The following is a 19,109-nucleotide window of genomic DNA, read 5'->3' on the forward strand; positions in this document are numbered from 1 at the left end:
GCCGGAGTCTCTCCCCCATTTAATTGAGGGAGAACAAGGGCATTATTGTCACCTCAAGCGATCAATTGCTGGTTGCCCCACCGCCTCACCGGACATTCGTTCCCCACTTTCAGTTTGAAGCTGGCCAGAGAGAGCAATGCCTAGAGGCGTGGACGGGATGAGAGCCGAGAAGTTCACGCGCGGGCAGAGGGGGCTCATTTTCCTGCATGCACCGGGCTTTCTGCACGCCCCCGGCCTCCAGCGTCACCGTGGTCACGATTGAAACGGAAAGTAAGAACCCTGACCTCCCCCTCCATGAGAAGCCAGCAAAGCAGAAAATTTCCTGCCGCATTCTACATCCGGGACAATGTGAAACTGTCCTTTTGATTAAGTGGGGTTTTTTCTTTGTTTTGGTTTTTTGTTGTTATTGTTGTTTTGTTTTGTTTTGTTTTGTTTCGTTTTGCGGGGAGGAACATCCCCCAGGACTCCTGGACTTGGAGTCAGAACATCCTTGGCTTCTCAGCTAGGGCGTCTGCATTCCCAGCTTTTAAATACACACACCACGAGATTGTGCGCCAAGAGAAAGAGTGACATACGCACATTCTCTTTCACCCTTCCGCTGTTAATAACTGTCACAGTTCTACCTAGTTAATTGTGGTTTGAGCGGATGCACCACCCAGAGCAGCACAGGAGTGGATCCAATCGAGCGAGGTTACATTGACTTGTAATCCTCCTCCCTCCCTTTCCAATTTCTTTGATGATTTTTCCCATAAGTGCGTAAGTGGCGGGGACTTCAGGAGAACAGGCCGCTCCTCCTAAACGTGATTCAGACCATATGCTTTCTACATTCATTCCCGCTTGGGCTTTTCTTCTCTGCACTAACTGCTAACACGTTATAGTCACCTTGAAATTTCCTCTGCTATTTTCCAATTAAAAGCTTAATAGCCCTGGAAACGGAGTTCATGTGGTGAAGTTTACCATAGCCCCTTGTTCTGAAAGGCTTTCTGCTGGGATCCCATTATGTGCTTGAATAAACCCTTTCTGCAAACAGAAATGGGACTCGGGGTTGTCAGGTGTTGGGTTACAATAGACTTTGAGGCAGGGGACATTTTACCAACATAAATACAAACCTGTTCCTATAGGGAGATGTTGTCAAATACTGGGATATGGAAAACATTCCCATCAAATATGAGAAAAGGATTATTGCGCTATATCAAATGAGTATTTAGGTCTCAGTCCCCGATGTGCACTGGAGTGAAACGGGGCCCCGGACCAAATAATGCCGGACTGTTCGAGTGGCGAAGGGATAGGGTGGCTAGGTGACTGACGGAGGAAAGGAGATCTCCTTAGTAGTGGGAATGACTCCCCCCCCCAAAAAAATGTTTTGAGAACTGTTCATTTCCTTTTAAAAAAAAAAAATCCTTTACTCCCAAGTTACTTATACGCCCTAGTTACCCTGACCGTTTGGAGAAAATTGGGAGTCGGGTCTGAAAAAAGGTCCATGGTCTCTTCACTCCCAAGAGACCCGGAGATTTCCGCGCGAAAGTTCCCAGGTTCAGTGTCATTTTAGACCCTCCTTGTCTTTACCTGAAGGGACTGCCAACATCCCACTTCCCAGCCCCTGGCCCCCAATTGTTCCCGTGACCTCTGCCTCCAATCCCGAGAGCTTATGAAGTTCCTTCCAGCTGTAGTGTTTTAGGGTTTGTTTTCCTAGCGAAGGTTGGAGGCAGAGGGCTCGAGGTGGGGGATGGGGTGAGAGGCGCCCGAGGGGTCTGTGCTGACGCAGCTTTGGGGGGAAGCCTCCCAGGGGTAGTACTCTAGCATCAGGGTTTCCTGCCCACGCCCCACCAGCAAGCTAGCATCCAGCGATCCCCAACTCCAGAACAAGTCTGGGAAGAAGGACGGCTAAGGGCTTCAAGGGAAACGCACCCAACCGAGTTCGCTTTATAATCCTGCTCCCTTCCCGGAATCACCCTACAGGGCGGAGGGCTGGCCGCCAGGACGCCTGGCGACCCTTTACTTGAATTCACAGCAAACACAGAGGGACGTTTTCCTGTTGCTTGTTTGCTTTCAGGGCAGTGCAGAGAAAAACGGCCTCCCCGAGGGGACAAGGGGCGCTGTGCGGCCGAAGGGTTGGCCCTGGCTGAGGACTGGCCTCGAATTCGACTCGCCCGACCTCCAGGAGATGAGCTCAGTGTCCTCTCAGGAGCCTGCGGAAAGAAGGCTCGGGAATGCCGTCTCCCGCCGCTTTGCGCGGAACCTTTGTGCTCCCTGCACCGCCACACCCTCCTGTTTTTGTTTGTTTGTTTGTTTACTTGCGTGTGTTTGTGTGTGTGTTTGTGTTTGCTTAGGCTTCCCGGTGCACTGCTGGCGTCTGCATTAGGCCAGACCGGTACTGGTAGATCAGAGACGCGCCGGTTACAGCTTCCACCGAGTGTGATGCGGCCCCCGCGTGCGCGGGCGCTCTTCCAGTCCCCGCCGAAGACGCCGGGGTGGGGGGAGGGGAGAACGGCCCCATCTCGCAAACGTAACTCAGTCGCGGAGTCTGCGGGGGTTTGAGTGAGGGGACTCCAGATCTCGGTTTGGTGGCACGGCGGCTGCTGGGCAGAGCGGAGCCGGGATCCTCACATCCGCTAACTCGCGGGGCGCGAGCGTGGCTCCTCCGTCCGCTCTCGGAAGGGTTAGACCCGGCTCTTAAGCAAACCTTCCACAAGAGCACTTCCGGCCTTTCAGGACAGAAGCTGTTTTTCACTAACACCTGGGGAGGAGGGTAGAGAAACAGAATCAAACGCCCGAGAGGGAGGACTGTTGTGTTGAAATGGGTGGTCATCCTTGGGCCAGCAGGTTTTCATCAACATTTTATTCCACAGCAGCAAAAGAGAAAAAAAATGTTGCAAAGGGAAATCAAGGAAACCAAAATTTCCCGAACCAATTCCACCGCCCTAACCCGATGCTACTCGCCAGCGGCCGCACGGCCGGACTCGTCCCAATTAAAAACCCTCTCGGCTCTGGCCAAGTCCGGAGCGCACCCTCCACGCTCGGCTAGGCTCCGGATCTCGAGGAGCCCTCCCTGCGGCCAGGCGTGGGCTTGAAAGCGGCCTCGGGCTGGGTGCCGCCAGAGCAGGCCTGCGGGGCGGGGGGGCGGGGGGGGACGAAGGGGAGCGGCCACCTCACTGGCCTCACCGCGGCTGGTCCACCTCTAACCCGCCCCGAGGGCACCGCCGCGTCCCGGAGCGCTGCTGTCCGGCAAAGCGTAAGCAGCTTGGCGCAGGGGGCCGTGAGCGCCCCCGCCAGAGGGGCCTGGCTGCAGGTGGCAAGGAAGGTGAAGTGCAGGGGACTCTGGGGGCGCGAGCGGAAGGGAAGGAGGAAGGCGTGGAGTGGGGTGGGGAGTGGGGAGCGCAAGGAGATCGGGACCCCGGGGGTGGGGGTGGCAGTGGGAGGGAGGAGCGGTGGGGGGAGGGCGGCGGAGGAGGTGCTGCGGCCGGCCTGCGCGCGCGGGAGCTGCAGACCGGCTGGCTCAGACCGCAGCCAGAGCTCCCGCCGGCTCTCCGCAGCCGCCGCAGCGCCTCGGCGAGGGAGGACGTGCTGGCCGAGGCAGCCGCTGACGGAGGCGCGACGCGCGTGGGATTGCCGAGCACCCTTGGGAGGCTGAGGCTGCGGGCGCCGGGGGATCCGTGAAGACGGCGGCGGCACCTCCCGCCGTCTCGGAGCGCACGCGGCCGCCGGGGCTGCGGGACCGAGCAGCGCTCCGCCCGCCGGCCGCCCCGGAGCCGGCCTCGCTGCCCCGCGGTCCAGCGCCCCCTGGCCCGCTGCCGCAGCCAGCCCGCCTGCTCTCCCTGGAGCCCGGGACATGAACGGCTACGGCTCCCCCTACCTGTACATGGGCGGCCCGGTGTCGCAGCCGCCGCGGGCGCCCTTGCAGCGCACGCCCAAGTGCGCGCGCTGCCGCAACCACGGCGTGCTGTCCTGGCTCAAGGGCCACAAGCGCTACTGCCGCTTCAAGGACTGCACCTGCGAGAAGTGCATCCTCATCATCGAGCGGCAGCGGGTCATGGCCGCGCAGGTGGCGCTGCGCCGGCAGCAGGCCAACGAGAGCCTCGAGAGCCTCATCCCGGACTCGCTGCGCGCCCTGCCCGGACCCCCGCCGCCGGGGGACGCCGCCGCCGCCCCGCAGCCGCCGCCGACCTCGCAGCCGTCTCAGCCGCCGCCGCCGCCACCGCGGCCCGCCGCCGAGCTGGCTGCGGCCGCCGCGCTGCGCTGGGCCGCGGAGCCCCAGGCCGGGGCGTTGCAGGCGCCCCTCGCCAAGCCAGGTAAGAGTGTCTGCGGGGCGGGAGCCGGGCGCGGCGCGTCGGCGAAAACTTTGCAGCGGCTGCGGCGGCTTTGGCTGGGAGGCCCGCGGGAAGCGTCGGGCCTCACCGCCCCGCTCTCGCCGAGCCGGTTCTCACTGTCCGGGCGCAGGCCGGCCTCCGGTTGGACCCGCAGCCGGCACAGCCCAGGCACCCGCGGGCAAGGCGCCTCGGGCGAGGCACACGGCGGGCGAGACTGGGCGTCGGGCTCGCCAAACGCCTTCCCCGGGGGAACGTGGCCGCAGCCGCCAGTAAATAAAGAGATCGAAGCACGACCAAGTTAAAACCCAGGCGGGCACACAGCCCACGGCGCGGCCGGGCTTTTCTGGCTGCGGCCATAGAGGGCCTTGCCTTGGGAGGTTGGGACAGACAGGGGCAGGTCACTCTAGGCTAGGCCAGGGTTTGGCCCAGTCCGAGCTGGGCCTGCTTCTCTGGCCCCAGGAAGCTGGAGTGAACCCGAAGCCTTTCTAGTAAGGGGCGGACTATGGTTTCCAGCTTCTTGTGATGTGTGGAAGGAAGCCCTATTTAGAAGCTCAGTGAAATGGACCAGAAAGCTTCCTGAGCTGGTATGGGGGACCCCAAATCTGGCGCACCCAGCTCTTACAGATCTCAGATCTTTGAACGCAGTTTCTCAGACTGCCCTGAGCGGTCTCTCGGGTCTAAAGAAGTACAAATGAGACTTGTCATCCGGCAGGGAAGAGCAACTCTGTCCAGAGCTTTTCCAGGGGTTCTCAGTTCTCCGGGCCATGTGGGCCTCTTGCTACCAAGCGGCAGATTGGGAGCAAGGGCTCTCTTACCTCCCCTCCAGCCCTCTCCTCCTCTGCGGGGCTACTGTACAGAGGGTGGGTCTCACACCCCCACTTCTCTGCTTCCATCTGCTGCCTCTCTCCGGGCCGCAGACCCCGGATGAGTCTCTTTCCTCCTGGGGCATCTCTAGCTTGCTGTCCTGCCTAGCACAAGTGCTCCTGTGATTTTAGGCTCTTGGAGTTCAGTGGACACGTATTTGATGTTTCCCTTGGAACCGAACTGTACACAGGTAAAAAGCACATCTTCCCAGGAAGGGGAGTAGGGGCTATAGTGAAATTTGGCAAGCGCAGGCCCTGGAAGGGCCAGAGGCCTCTTGTAGGTGGACCTCTGATAGAGCTTCTGGTTACACCACCTTTCCCCCCAAAAGACATTGCCCTTGGCTTCTGGAGAGACGCCTTCAGGAGCAGACTCACTGGTAAGGGGATAGGCAGCCTGGCTGGCACAGGTCTGTCGGCTGTCCTGTTGCTCAGTTACGCTCTGCAGGCTTGAAGCCCTGAGAATATCTATGTGAAGAGGAGGACTGGGCATTAGTGGACGGAGGACAGTTTGCTGAACTTGGATTTTGTGGATATTTAATCCAAAGTAGGGTAGAAGCATAAGTGCGAGTAATGGGCGGCCCCCATCCCCCATGCCTTGGCGATCTTTTGTCCGTCTCCTCCCTTTGTATTTATACATTTGCCGTAGAGGCAGGGGAGGCGGGGAGAAAGAGGGTCACAAAGATTCTTTTCGCTTTTCTCCTTTAAGTTAGGACAAGTAACCAGGACAGTTGTGTCTCAGTTCCAGAAACTGACCCATGCCAGTAACTTTTCTTAACCTTTCCGTTTCCAGTTTTCCCTGGCTCCAGTTCCCCAGCAGCCTAGCAGGAGTCAGCGAGTCTGTCCCCTTGGTAGGATTTTGCAGTGGCCGTCTGCCGTGGGAGGGGGGCACCCAAGGGAGGGGCACCCCAGGGGCATTGGGTTCTGGAGTCTTTGTCCAAAGGGGATTCTTTCACACCCTGTGGTCTTCAAACCGGTCTTTGGGATAGCCAGAGTTCAAGTCTTCTGAAGAGTCGCAAAACCAAAACAACCCGGGGGAGGAGGGGTCATGAGAGCAGGAAGGAAGGCGGGCAGGGTAGCAGCTGTAGTAGTGAGCTTTGGGGAATCAAAGAGGGAGACAGAGACAGATTTCTACTGGAGAAACCAGCCCTGGTGCACTCCCTCTTCCTCCAAACCAATTATTTGGGGGATGGCCTGAGCCTTCTGAATCGAAAACAAGTAATTGAAAAGGAGACCAGGCTTTGGGGCACCCGAGCATCAGGAACTAAAAGCCCAGTTTCCAACTCCTCATTCCTCGGACTTCGTACTTTGCACATTCATTTATATAACTTTTGCTCTCTTCTTTCAACGGTCCGACCCCGTAGCTCCATGCTTTTAAAAAGCAGCCGGCCACCAATCCAAAGGTGGGAGCAGGCAGGAGAAGAACAGATAATGCTTCCCATTAGGAAAGCAAGCCTACAGATGGACCCGTTCCATGCATTGCTTCATATGGAGGAAGCCCATTTGGGGTTTAAGTTAGGAAAAACTGTCTAGTGTGGAGACCGGTTGCTGTTTGTATCGTGCCTTTTTGCAGCTCCTCTTGTAATGTATTTGTAAGTAACATACTATGCGAATTCAGCAGCCTCTCGGATACTCCTGGACAAGTAGCTCTCTGCATTTAGAGAACTAAGAGACGCTCTGTTAGAATAGTAGGTCCACGTGTACTTAAGTTCACAGACCATTAGGCACCTCCATGTCTCCTGGTGCATTATAGGCCTGTGTTTGTTGTGATATCTGTGCCAAAAATGCCGCTGGTTCTTTTTGCAAAGGGCCTCTTGAGTGCATAGCTATGGACACAGAGGCTTTTTTGCTGCTGGGTACAAACACAGGTGCACAAACTCAGGAGTCTCTCCCTCTCCAGAAATCTTTGAGAATCCCGCCCGCCCTAGAGAAGTGTATGTTTCTTGGGCACTGCTGGAAGAAAAACATCCATGGGGGAGTGACACGGTCACACCACAATTCAGTTGTGTTGCTGAAAGAAATCTCTATCCCAAAATTCCGCTTCAGATTCTCTAAGGGAAGGGGGGTTATTTTATCTAACAGCGGAGAACGCTGAGCATCCCTGTCAATATGGCCGTGGCCTTCAGGAGACTTTGCACACTCTAACGTGATGACTTCCAGTTCCGGACTGGAGCGTTCTTTTTTCCTTCTGGGTGTGCATTTCCCATGCTCCTTGATTATCGTTTAGGACTGACCTCATAGTACTCGGTTTTGATTGAGCCCCAAATTCTAATTTAAGCTTCTTTGTACCACTGACTCACTTACTCTCCTAAATTCCCTCTTTGTCCTCTTCACTTTCTCCCTCTGCCCCCTCCCTCATGAAAATATCATGGGAAGTGTGAACCTTCTTCAGCTCTTAGTGTATCTGAGTCAGCAGCTTCAACCAGCCAAGCCAGCCTTTCAGGACCTGGGCTCAAGAGCCGAGGCAAGTTAAGGGTCACGACCAAGGTGAGGAGCTTACGTTACAGTCCTGTGCTCTCCTCCCTTCCCCCACCCCAGCTTTCCCCCCAGAAGCGTGTCCTGAGTCCCCCCAGGGCTGTGCAAGGAAAGACCTGTGGCTATAGAGTCTTCCTACATTTGTCTACACAGTAAGTAGGTGCACAGGTTCTTTGAAATGCTCTTAAAGGAACAGAAATAAAAAACGGCATAATTGGTTAGGAACCGAACAGGATCAGATAGGACAGAAGGAGCTCCTTTTCTGTGCGTTTCTCCTGAATAGGAGCAAACAGTAGGGAGAAAAGGACAGTGTGGAAAACGGTCTTTAAATAATTTTACCTCTTGCTGGACTCCTCTTAGCAGCTTAATGCTGGCTCTGTGTTTTTTTGCCCCAGCTTGATTGGGTCCTGTCCCATCTGCTTCCTAATATTTAATTTTACTCTTTATTTATTTATTTATGTATTTGAAGAAGAGACAGAAGCACCTGCAAGTGTAGTGCTTGTTGCCGGATCCCTGGTCCAGGCCGGAATAGGAAACTCTGGTGATCCTAGGCTAAAAGAAAACGAAAAAAGCGGGAAAGACTTCAGAGTCATTCATCAAGCCTAGTTACGAATTTAAATAAAAGCGGGGAGAGGGGGGATCTGGTTATTTAGGACGGCTTGACCTGGGGCGAGGAGCCTGACTCACAGTTGCCCTCTGAAACTGGAACACCGACCCACTGCAGAGAATCTAGCGGTCCCCTACTCCTGGTCCCTCGCAAACCTTTCCCCGAGGCTGGTGCAGGAAGGGGGTGGGGTGGGTGGGGAGACGCAGGGCGCACAGCTGGGGTGGGGGCATGAACTTGCAGGCGGTGGGCCCGGGGCAGCGTCTGGGAGGAGGCCCCCACCCCGCGACACCCATGCCTGCGCTTTCCTCTCGGAGGGCAGCGGAACGGGCACCCCAGGAAAGGTGTGCGCAGCGGTGGCGGTGGCGGCACGGCTGTCCTGGGCCGCTGTCCCCTACCACCCGGTCTGTGTCCCGGGGACACTGCAGGCGACGGCTCCGGCTCGCTCCCAGGCCAGCCGCACCTTCCCGGGCTGCCGCGGGTGCCGCGGGCTCCCTCCAGGCTCACGGGGCGGCGAGGGCAGGGCCCGGTTGTTGAGCGCTGCCCCCCGGCAGAAGCCGGCGGCCCCTCCGCGCCCTTCCCGCTCCGTCCCTGCTGCCGCCGCGGCTTCGGTGGCGGCCAGACGGACCACAAAAGCGTGCACTCAGGCAAACCAAAAATAGGATGTCACTATTGCCCGGGGCACACTTCGACTGAAAAACTTCCAGTACTCCTCTGAAGTTCAGATTTAACTGGGCGTCCTGCCGTTTTGTCCGGCAACCCTAGGCCCAGGCAATCCCTCCTCCCCAGCCCCAGTCACCCCAAGGGTGCCCTTGGGGGTGGGGTGGCTCCAGTGCGACCGCCAGCTTCTCGCTGTCCGTGGGGGCCCTCCTGTCCCTCTGGCGGCGCCAGGACAGGGCTGGCCGGAAAGAGGAGCGCGTCGTCCGCGTCTGGGAACCGCAGGTCCGCTGCCAGCCAGGAGCGAACCCCCCCACCCCAGCTCGCTCCTCTGGGTTATAAATCTGGCGGATAGCCGGGCCCAGGACTTACACAACCAACTTTTCTTCTCCCTGATGGATGAGCTCCCGGGTTTAAAAGATTACAGTAATCACAGGAGGACAGTGTAAATCGAATCCGATAGCAATAACTTTCGGGGAAGGTCAGGCTCAAGTGAAATGTTACCAAGCAACAGGCATTTTGTTTGCAAAATACAATCAAAGAGCACTGATGAGAAATTCTTCCTGCCGCCAGTCAGCACTTTCTGCTAACAGCTTTACAGAGAGAGAGGGAGTACATCTTCATAAATCAAGCTCCGGGCAGGACTTGGAGCCCCTTTCTGGAAATGTTGCTCCTCTTCCTGAGGGTGCGTGTGTGGAGGTTGGAGCTCCTCCTCGGCTTGCCTGCCTCTCCTCTCCCTCCGTCCTTTCTCCCTCCCCTCTTGTCTTCCTCCTTTCTTGGGCTTTTTAACCTGCGCTGGCGCCTCGGGTCTCCGGATTTCCGCACTGCGTCCCACGTGGGCCTCGAACTGGGCTCCCGTGAGTGCTCTGGGCAGAGATGGGGGCCTGACGAGTGAACAGCGGGTCCGGTTGTCCTAGGTCCTTCACCCTGGGATCATCCTGTCACTCTCCAGTCCCACAGGCTTGTCCGAGTGCCACAGTTGCTTTCTCCAAAGCAACTAATGGGAAAGGAAAACCTGTATGGGTTTTTGTTCCCTTTTGACTTTATCATTAAACAGCTCTTTTAAAAATGAGCACAGTCAACTACCGACTCACCAGTATTATGGAAAACGGAACGTTCAGAATGGGTCAGTTCTGTACTGAATCTCTAATTTCTTTTTTGGATGGCAACGACTAGGCAGGACTACATTTTATGAAGCTGGGATTAGGCTCCTGCCCCCCCCCCCCCTTTAGTACTTTTATTAGTTCGCTATGTGTGTTTGTTGCAACCATTGTCTCTATGTGGGAATGTTTACAGCAGTATGAACTCTGTGAATACGCCCTAGTCCGCCCAGCTGCTGGCTTTTGAGTTACTGGCTGTATTTCAATGTAAAATTTGACCAACCACGCAGATAACGTGGAACTTTTACAGAAGAAGATTTATACTGTGAGCGTCTCAGGGACCAAGAGGCAATGTTTTGATCAGCTCTGTATCATCTTACATAATACATTGCCTGGGCACGTAGTAAGAGATGTAAGGGTTTTTGTTAAATGGATGGATGAATGAATAGCCAGCTGCATTTTTATCAGTTCTGAATAAACTTGGAGATTTATAGATCATTTTCCTCCTGCTTCTTGAAAAGTGCTCCTGAGTCACCGAAGGGTTCAAAACTAAATTTTTGCAAGACCTACAAAGTCCACAGTTGTGAGTCTTATTTCCTTAAGGACCTTTCTATACCAAGGTTCCCCCCCAAACATTGATCCCAAGGAAGCACCCCTTGTTGTTAACGATTTTTTAAAAAGCAAAGCATGACAACTGTGTACTTTTCACAAGTCCCCCCACCTCTCAACCCAGGAAGAAAAAGAAAGATTTTCCACTGATACTCATTCCCTGTTGTACTTAAGATTTTCAGCTACTCGGGGTTTTTTAATGAGTCAGCACTTCCAGTGTGAGATAAAGATAACAGAAAATGTAAAAAAGTGTGTCTCCGATTAGTGTTCTGACATCTCTTCTAGAAGCACGGTCCTGCTTGGGCTCCTTCCTGTCATTGCTGTAAGATTTGTGTGCTTGGAAAACCACCCATCAGGGAACAGTTAGAGGTGTGTCCCCAAAGCTTGTCAACAGTAGAGGACATACAATCCATGTTCCAAACTGTGTGACATGATTTCAGAAGGAAAAAAAAAAAGTTCAGTGACTTTTGTACTAGGAAACATTCCTCTCTATACCAATGCTTTTGTATTTTCATTAAAGATAATATTTGGGTTTTTTTTTTAAGATTTTGTTTATTTATTTGACAGAGATCACAAGTAGGCAGAGTCAGGCAGAGAGAGAAGGAAGCAGGTTCCCTGCTGAGCAGAGAGCCTGATGTGGGACTCAATTCCAGGATCCTGAAATCATGACCTGAGCCAAAGGCAGAGGCTTTAACCCACTGAGCCACCCAGGTGCCCCTGGGTGTTGCAGATATAATTGAATAGAATGGATAAAACCCACCACATTCACGTCTGAAAGAGTCTCCATTTTTATGTGTATGTTTATTCCACATATGTGGTAGGCTTCCCCAAAATATTTGAAAAGAATACCTAGCTTTTTTTTTTTTAATATGTGACTACATTTTCGCATAAAAACGTCTTCTAAAGGAGGAAAGATTTTGCAAACTGTAGTTTTAGATTGGAAGTTACTTTTGTGTGAGTGTTAAGTTTCTCTCCCTTGTTAAAGTCGCAAGTGAAAGGGAAAAAGAAGTCTTGTAGCTATCTTCAGGCTGATGTATGTATTTTCTGAAGTTGGTAGTATTATTGTTGATAGAAAAAGTTTCCTTCTTAATCAAATATCAAATATCTCCTTCTTTTACATACTTTGACCTGAGTGAAGGGTTTAGTTCCTGGGTGACTAGGAATATTTCTCTATCATGAAAAATATGAACTTGAAGAGTGAGTAGTAAGATTTTTCAAATTCCTGGATGTTTAAACATGAGAAACAGCAGACTGTATAACTTTCAGTAGGGGATTTGGAATTTCCCATGAAATTGGTTTCTTTCTACTTTTTGGGTAGAAGGTCTGGGTATCTGCACCCATATTCTAGGGGTAAAAATGTTATCAGTTGGAGTATATTCTTACTCTCTATGTTCTAGGAATTAGTGTGTCAGTTTCAAGAAGAAAGAAGGTAAAATGTCTGGGGGACCGTTTCCCTTTTCATTCTGTTGGTTGGCCGTGTCACATTTCTGTATCTAGAAAGGCCTTTGTGTTTCAAGACAACATGAACATTTTATAAAGTTCATTTTGGGGGGGTGAACCCTAGAGATGTAAAGCAACACCTGTTATTAAATTACATTTTATCGCTGGGCTCAAAACCCACCCTCTATAATTACTTGTGAAAGTCTGTATTTATAGAATAATGTACAGTACATCTAGTTTAGGTGCAACAGGTCAACCACTAGTAGGTCGTGCCACAAAATCGCGTGGGCTCCAAGCTCTGCCCTTCAGAAATGGTGGTGGTGAGGAAGGATTCTTGGCACAAGGTGAGAGGCTAGTCTACTCTTGCCCAGGTTTGCAACCCCAGCAGCCTGGGCAGGGGACAGGGATCCTGCTCCCCGGACAGCCTGGGGCAAGACTTTATGGGCTGATTCCGAGCAGGAGAGCATTGGCTGTGCCCCACTCCTTGGTTCCTTCAAGGTCTCCTATCCTCCCCTGAATGTGGTATGAAGAGTCCTGAGCTCAGGTGCTTGGAATGTCCTGAATTTGTAGATTTGATTCCTGGGACACCCGGTTTGCTTTCTTCACCATGTGGCCCCAGCCTGGACACCCGGAGAGGCCAGCCTGACTGAAACCTGAGAAGACAGCCTGGATGAGTCAGCACCACTCCCAGAGAAGCAGCCAGAAGCACGTGCCGCTCCCGGCATGCCACTGTGGCACTGTGGGGTGGGGGAGGGCAACCGGGAACCAAGAAAATCAGACAGGCCCGGGTTTTTTTGCAGGCTGGGGGTTCCCAGCTGGTGAACAAGCTGCCCATATGCGATTGTCCTGCGGCCTCTTCTGCAGAACAGGAACACAGGTACCGAGGTGGAATCTTGCATCGTCAGATTCAGCGTCCTGTCACCCAGGGTCGAGGAGACTGGGATACTGTATCCTTGGCCATTTTGGAAAAATGGTGGATGTGTCCGATTTGCCAGAACATTGTTCTCTAGCTCCTGTCTGGCCAAACCTTTGCTCTTGGAATCACTTTCTTCTGGAGCCTGGCATGTTCTGTGAAACAGTGAATTTGGTGATAGACCTCAACACACTTTCCATAAATGGAAAACTTCTTTTCCATTTGGCAGCTCATACGGGGTGGGAAAAATTATATTATATTATATCATATCACATTATATTATATTTCATTTTATTTTTAAGGTAAACTCTACCCTTAACATGAGGCTTGAACCTGGAGATCAAGAGTCAAGTACTCCACAGGCTGAGCTGGCCAGATACCCTGGGAAAAATTATCTTTTAGCATAGGAAGCCATTTTTAGGTTCACTCATTTAGAAAACAGCTAGGTTTTGAGCTTCCTGGCTGTACTTATGTACCTTTTATTTCCTAGAAGAACCAGTTGTTTCTCTTGCTTTCCAAAAAAAATGTCACCATCCCTTACTTACACTGCGGTGACACTGTGTGTCCTATTTCTTTCTCTCTCTTGTTTTTAATTATGGTAAAATATACATGCAATAAAATTTACTATCTTAACTGTTTTTAAGGGCACAGTGTAAGGGGACTAAGTACATTCAGAGTGTTGTGCCACCACCATTGTCCATTTCCAGAACTTTCTCTTTATCTGAAAGCCTGTGACACAGTAAGTCCCAGTCCCTCTTCTCCGGCCCTGCTGACAACCATTCCACTGTCTGTCTCTGTGACTTTGTCTGTTCTAGGGACCTCGTCTAAGTGGAACCCTAGAATATTGTCCTTTGTGACGGACTGACTTCACATGGCACATTCTCAGTGTTCAGCCCCATCATAACATGGGTCAGAATTTCATTCCATTTTGAGACTAAGTAATATTCCACTGTATAGACGTACCAGGTTTTCTTTGGCCATCTGTCCATCCGTGGACACCTGAGTTGCTCCACCTTTGGCTACTGAGGGTGATGCTACGATGAACCTTTGTGTGCACTACGCATCCTGCTGGATAGGAAGCAAGTTCTTTCCTGGCTGTGTTTGCTCTTCTGCTTGTACGAGCATCTCCTCTGCCCAACGAGCTGAGTCCCCCCAGGTGGGGACCAGTCTTAGACTTCCTGGTATTTTTCACCTCCTTTTTTTTCCTGTTTCCCTGAGTATCTTGCATATTACAAGGATGCAAATACTTGATACTGATAAGACTAGGTAAAGAAAGCTTAGAGGTACACAGTATTTAAAGCACAATTTTATTAGTTTAATATTTACCTGGGGCGTGTCTTTGACTTGTTTCCCAGGCTCCACTGAGGAGGGGGGCGAAGTCCAGTCGTGTGTTGAGGCCGGTGCTGGGTGAACACACAGTCTCTGTCCACTCATTTTCCAGGGCTTAATAATCGAGTAAGCGCTAGGAGGTACGGACCGGTCAGGAGTCGGGATAACGTAGATAGCTCTGCCGATTAGAATGTGAATCTGTGGAAGCTTTTTTGTTGTGGCTTTACTCTCTTGGATGAAAAACAAATACCTGTTGGCTGAGGAGATGGCATCAGGGTCCCCTGTCCTGGGGAGTTGCAGGAGGGAAGATGGCAAACTTCTCTTACAAAAATAGGTCTTGAGCACGTCCCAGAGGGGTTGCAGAAAGCAAAGTCGGCTTTGTATTTGTGGGCCCAGGATGACCCCTGCGGAGAAACCTTGTATTGGAAAAAGCGGTAGTTGACTTAAAATGCAGATTTGGGTTAAGTGTGAATTTATATCAGGCTTAAGACTGCAGGTCGTACTGATAAGAGTTTAAGCCTGTTTTTAAAATGCATTTACCCTTGCCAGACACACACTGGTTGCTTTGTGAAGAATCAACATTTTGTTTTTCCTTCATATTGAAAATAAATCCCACATTAGAAGAATGTTCCTAAATGGGCCTTTGTTTAAGGCTTTTGAAACAAACAACAATACATTGGAGGAGGGAGATTTTTGGAGCTGCAGTGATGAAATGTCACCGCTGGCTTTCTAAGTACAGTCAGGTGTGCCCACAGAGAAGGCGACAAGGAAGCCATTCAGGCTGGGCTGTAGAAAACACACGCAGACCAAATGTTTACAACCTGACAACTGGGTCATTAATAATTTTCATCTTTAGATCAGTTACACTGGCTCTGAGTAGAGACAGCCAGTCAGTGTTTTCAAAAGGATAAAAATCTACTTGCATCTAGTGTGCTAGTAAAGAATACATCCTTTTCTTATAAAGGTCTGTTGGCATTTCCTACTGCAAGCAAATCCAGGCTACTCCCTTCTGCCTGCTTGGCGCTGTGATACCAGCCCTTTGGGGGGGCAATGTCTTAGGTCAAAATGCTAAATTTGGAGCTGTTCTGGTTTTCAGCAAATCTTCCAAAAATCTTGGGACGCTCCCCCCCGCCCCGCCTTTTGGTATAATTCAAGAACGTGTCTTTCAATCCTTTCCATGAACCTTACTAATAAAACAGTTCATGAAATGGTTTTACCTCTTTACCCCTACGGTCCTGGAGTTATGGCTCCTTGTTTCATGGGTGGGTCATGTCCCCTGTGCAGTTTGACAGATCTCTCCAGCCATTTCCTCCCTGTCCTGTGACCTACTCTGCCATTCAGAATTCACAGCTGGTTTTGCTTGACCCTTAGTGCAAGGTGCAGGGAAGTCAGGTCTGTCATTCCCTGGAGTGGCTTTGTAAGAAAGATTTCAATGAAGAGAGGCCTCTTCCTGGCACTTCTACTGATTAGTTATTGTACTAGGTAACCCGAAGAAACATAGGATCAGTTCACAAGACCTGTGTAATGCAAAATCTGCCTATGGGAAATGCATTTATAATGTGAAAATCCCCTTCTATGGATAAAGGGTCCTGCACCCGCTGCTGATGTCCCTGGGTAACACCAGCCCCCTCGTTTGCAGAAAAAGAACCAGGAGACAAACCTGAGCTCATTTTCCCGTTCTTCCCTGGGCTGTGTTGATCCCTAAACCTGCAGAGGTCCCTATTTAGATCGTGACTGCTATGACAGCTACATCTTTTATGGTTATAGGTACCGGATCCCTGTCCTGTGTTCAAGGCAAGCCTCTCTGTGCACCTCAGTCTGAGAAATCATTCCAATTTCTAGATTTTTATGTAGTCTGCCCCCTCCCCCCACCTTGGCCAACGAGATGGTTTGGATTCTTCTTAAAGGCTTTCGGAACAGGGGGTGCCTGCCTCGCTCAGTCCGAGAGCCTGTGACTCTTGATCTCAGGGTCATGAGTTCAAGCTTCACATTCGGTGTAGCGATGACTTAAAGAAAGGACGAAAAGAGAAGGAAAGATAAAGCAAGGCTTCCGTGGGTTGATACCCACCCAGTGGCATCCGCCCTTCCAAACGGCCTGTGTGCGGCTCTCCCCCAGCTCATCTGTTCCTCTTCATGCACACCGGGGCAGGATTAACCCAGCTCTTCTCTGCTTTTCAGACTTGACGGAAGAGCGGCTGGGGGACAGCAGCTCGGCCGACAACACGGAGACCTTCAGCGACAAAGACGCGGACCAGAGGAGCTCCCCAGATGTGGCCAAAAGCAAGGGCTGCTTCACCCCGGAGAGCCCCGAGATCGTGTCCGTGGACGAGGGGGGCTACGCGGTGCAGAAAAACGGAGGCAACCCGGAGAGCCGCCCGGACAGCCCCAAGTACCACGGGGAGCAGAACCACCTGCTGATCGAGGGCCCCTCGGGGACCGTGTCCCTGCCCTTCAGCTTGAAGGCCAACCGGCCGCCCCTGGAAGTGTTGAAAAAGATCTTCCCTGCCCAGAAGCCCACGGTGCTGGAGCTCATCCTGAAGGGCTGCGGCGGGGACCTGGTGAGCGCCGTGGAGGTCCTGCTGTCCAGCCGCTCCTCTGTCGCCGCGGCTGCCGCGGACCGGGCCGCCGAGCCCGAGGGGCTGGTGCTGCCCTCCAACGGCCACATCTTTGAACACAGCCTGAGCTCCTACCCCATCTCCTCCTCCAAGTGGTCCGTGGGCTCGGCCTTCAGGGTCCCGGACACGCTGAGGTTTTCGGCCGACTCCAGTAACGTTGTCCCCAACCCCTTGGCCGTGCCGCTGCAGCATCCTTTCCCCCAGCCGCCCCGCTACCCGCTGATGCTGCGGAATACTTTGGCCAGGAACCAGTCGAGCCCCTTTTTGCCCAACGACGTGACCCTGTGGAACACCATGACCCTGCAGCAGCAGTACCAGCTGAGGTCCCAGTACGTGGGCCCCTTCCCCGCCAACTCGGCCGGCGTCTTCCGGAGCTCGCCCGTCCTCCCCGCGCGCGCCCCCGAGGACCCCCGCATCTCCATCCCCGACGACGGCTGCCCGATCGTGGCCAAGCAGCCCCTCTACACCGAGGAGGACTATGACGAGAGGTCCGACTCCTCAGACTCTAGAATACTCAACACGTCCTCCTAAAGGCCGCTCCCTGTGGGGCGGCGTGACCAGGTGACCTTTTCTGTGCATTCGAACCCCGGGCCCGTCAGGAGAGGCCGCTTCCTGTGTCCGCCCTTTCCTTCTGTTTGACAAAGTGACTGTGCTTGATTCTATACCTTAGCAATAAAAAGCATAACTTATTTAATTTCTTGCACTTCATTGGGAAAAAAATGCCAAATAGCTCTGCTCTGTGGCTTTAGTGCTGAATGTTTATTGTCAAAGAGAGTCTGATGCTAAGAATAGTCTTGGGAAAGCCGGGTCCAGCGCAAGGTTTATTTGGGGAGGGAAAGCTGGGGGCCCGCTTTGCTCCCAAACTCGACCCGGAATGTCCGACAAAACAGTATACTTGAATGCGGTTTTGTGAAAGAGGATTCCTCAGGATCTGTAAAAACGGAAGCAAGCGATTTCGGTTGCAAATGGACCTTATATTCTTATGCTAAAATTCCTTCTTGCATTTTAGAGAGACGCTGCACTTCAGGAGGGAGTGAACCGCTCACGTGCTTGTGTAAGCTCGGACAGTTTTCAGAGACAACTCCTTTACTTTCCACATGGCTGAACTGAAACATGCGTGATGTCCGTGTAAAGCCCATCCCAGCTGTGAACTGCATGAAATTGTATTGTGAAATGAACACAAGGTTAAGCTTTGTCAGGTGAATGTAGCATGCTGAGGGCTCTAGGAAAAAAAAAATAAACTAAGGAGACGATCTTCGTTTATGTCATTTCTGCTTGTGGAAAGAGGATCTCTAAAGAGAGAAATTTGATGTAAAAGCTGCTTCCTAGCACATGGATCGGGGGGCCCAGGGGTCTGTTGAATGGGGACATTTCTTGAGAAATATGAATGAGACTTTGGGGGCTGTGTTCAGAAGGAGGATTTCCTGTTTCAGAATAGAGCTCAGTCCAGTCCTTCCGCACCTCCCACTGCTCCAGCAGATGCGTCGTGAGGGCCTCGCCTGTGTAAGAGAATGCTTTTGGTCTGCTATTACCCGAGTCCCCTGTGCGCGAGTCCGAGCTAAGCAGGGATGATCATGGAGAGTCCCATTCCAAAAAAGTAAAAATGAAACAGTTTGCACCGCGAGGCGTTAAGTACTTAGCACTGTGCCCGACCCAGAGAAAGCGCTTGGTGAGAGTGGGGATTGCTTTTAATTGAGCTCCCTAGCTTTTGCAGTCGTGATCCCATTATTTTAAAAAGAGAGTGTTTAAACAATAATGCTCCGTGGTGCCCCACTACAGCCACTTCTCTTGCTACGTCTGTTCTTCCAAGAGCCTGAAAGCAAGGATGACCCCTTAAGTCACAGTAAACTTAGAGCGGCGGAAGGAGAAGGAAATGGGGCGCAGAAAGAGCTCCCAGGGCCGGAGGGGTCCGAAGGGCGCTTCAGTCTGGAAGGGAGGACAGAAGGTCCTCTTGGCCTCAGTTCCGCCCTCAGCTGGGGGGCAGGAGCTCCTATCCGCTGCCGGCCACTCCGGGAAGGGGTCCCAGAGGGATACAAACGCTACTTAGGAGCAACCCCCCCCCCCCATCTCATCTTTATTTCTATGGAACACTTTAGGCATGAGAATCTCTGATGGGAAAAATCTTATGTTAATTCGACTAATATGTGTTTCAAGGACACGAGTCCCCACCAGAGAGTTTAAAAGTACATACTCTTGTTGT

The 19,109-nt window shown here is 52.3% G+C and overlaps 1 protein-coding gene across 2 annotated transcripts; it reads left to right on the forward strand.

Annotated features, from left to right (window-relative positions):
- The first annotated feature begins 3,487 nt into the window (after nt 1-3,487).
- Nucleotides 3,488-18,154, forward strand: DMRT3 (doublesex and mab-3 related transcription factor 3). Of its 2 annotated transcripts, XM_032308715.1 has the most exons (3): nt 3,488-4,289; nt 16,473-17,470; nt 17,919-18,154. In XM_032308715.1, exons 1-2 carry the CDS (start codon nt 3,830-3,832, stop codon nt 17,438-17,440), a joined length of 1,428 nt encoding a protein of 475 aa, XP_032164606.1. In that variant the 5' UTR covers nt 3,488-3,829; the 3' UTR covers nt 17,441-17,470; nt 17,919-18,154. The 2 variants fall into 2 exon arrangements, with proteins under 2 accessions (XP_032164606.1, XP_032164605.1); XM_032308714.1 differs by having other exon boundaries at nt 16,473-18,154.
- Nucleotides 18,155-19,109: the final 955 nt, after the last annotated feature.

This window comes from Mustela erminea, chromosome 12 (assembly GCF_009829155.1).
Source record: "Mustela erminea isolate mMusErm1 chromosome 12, mMusErm1.Pri, whole genome shotgun sequence".
Taxonomy (NCBI): Eukaryota; Metazoa; Chordata; class Mammalia; order Carnivora; family Mustelidae; genus Mustela; species Mustela erminea.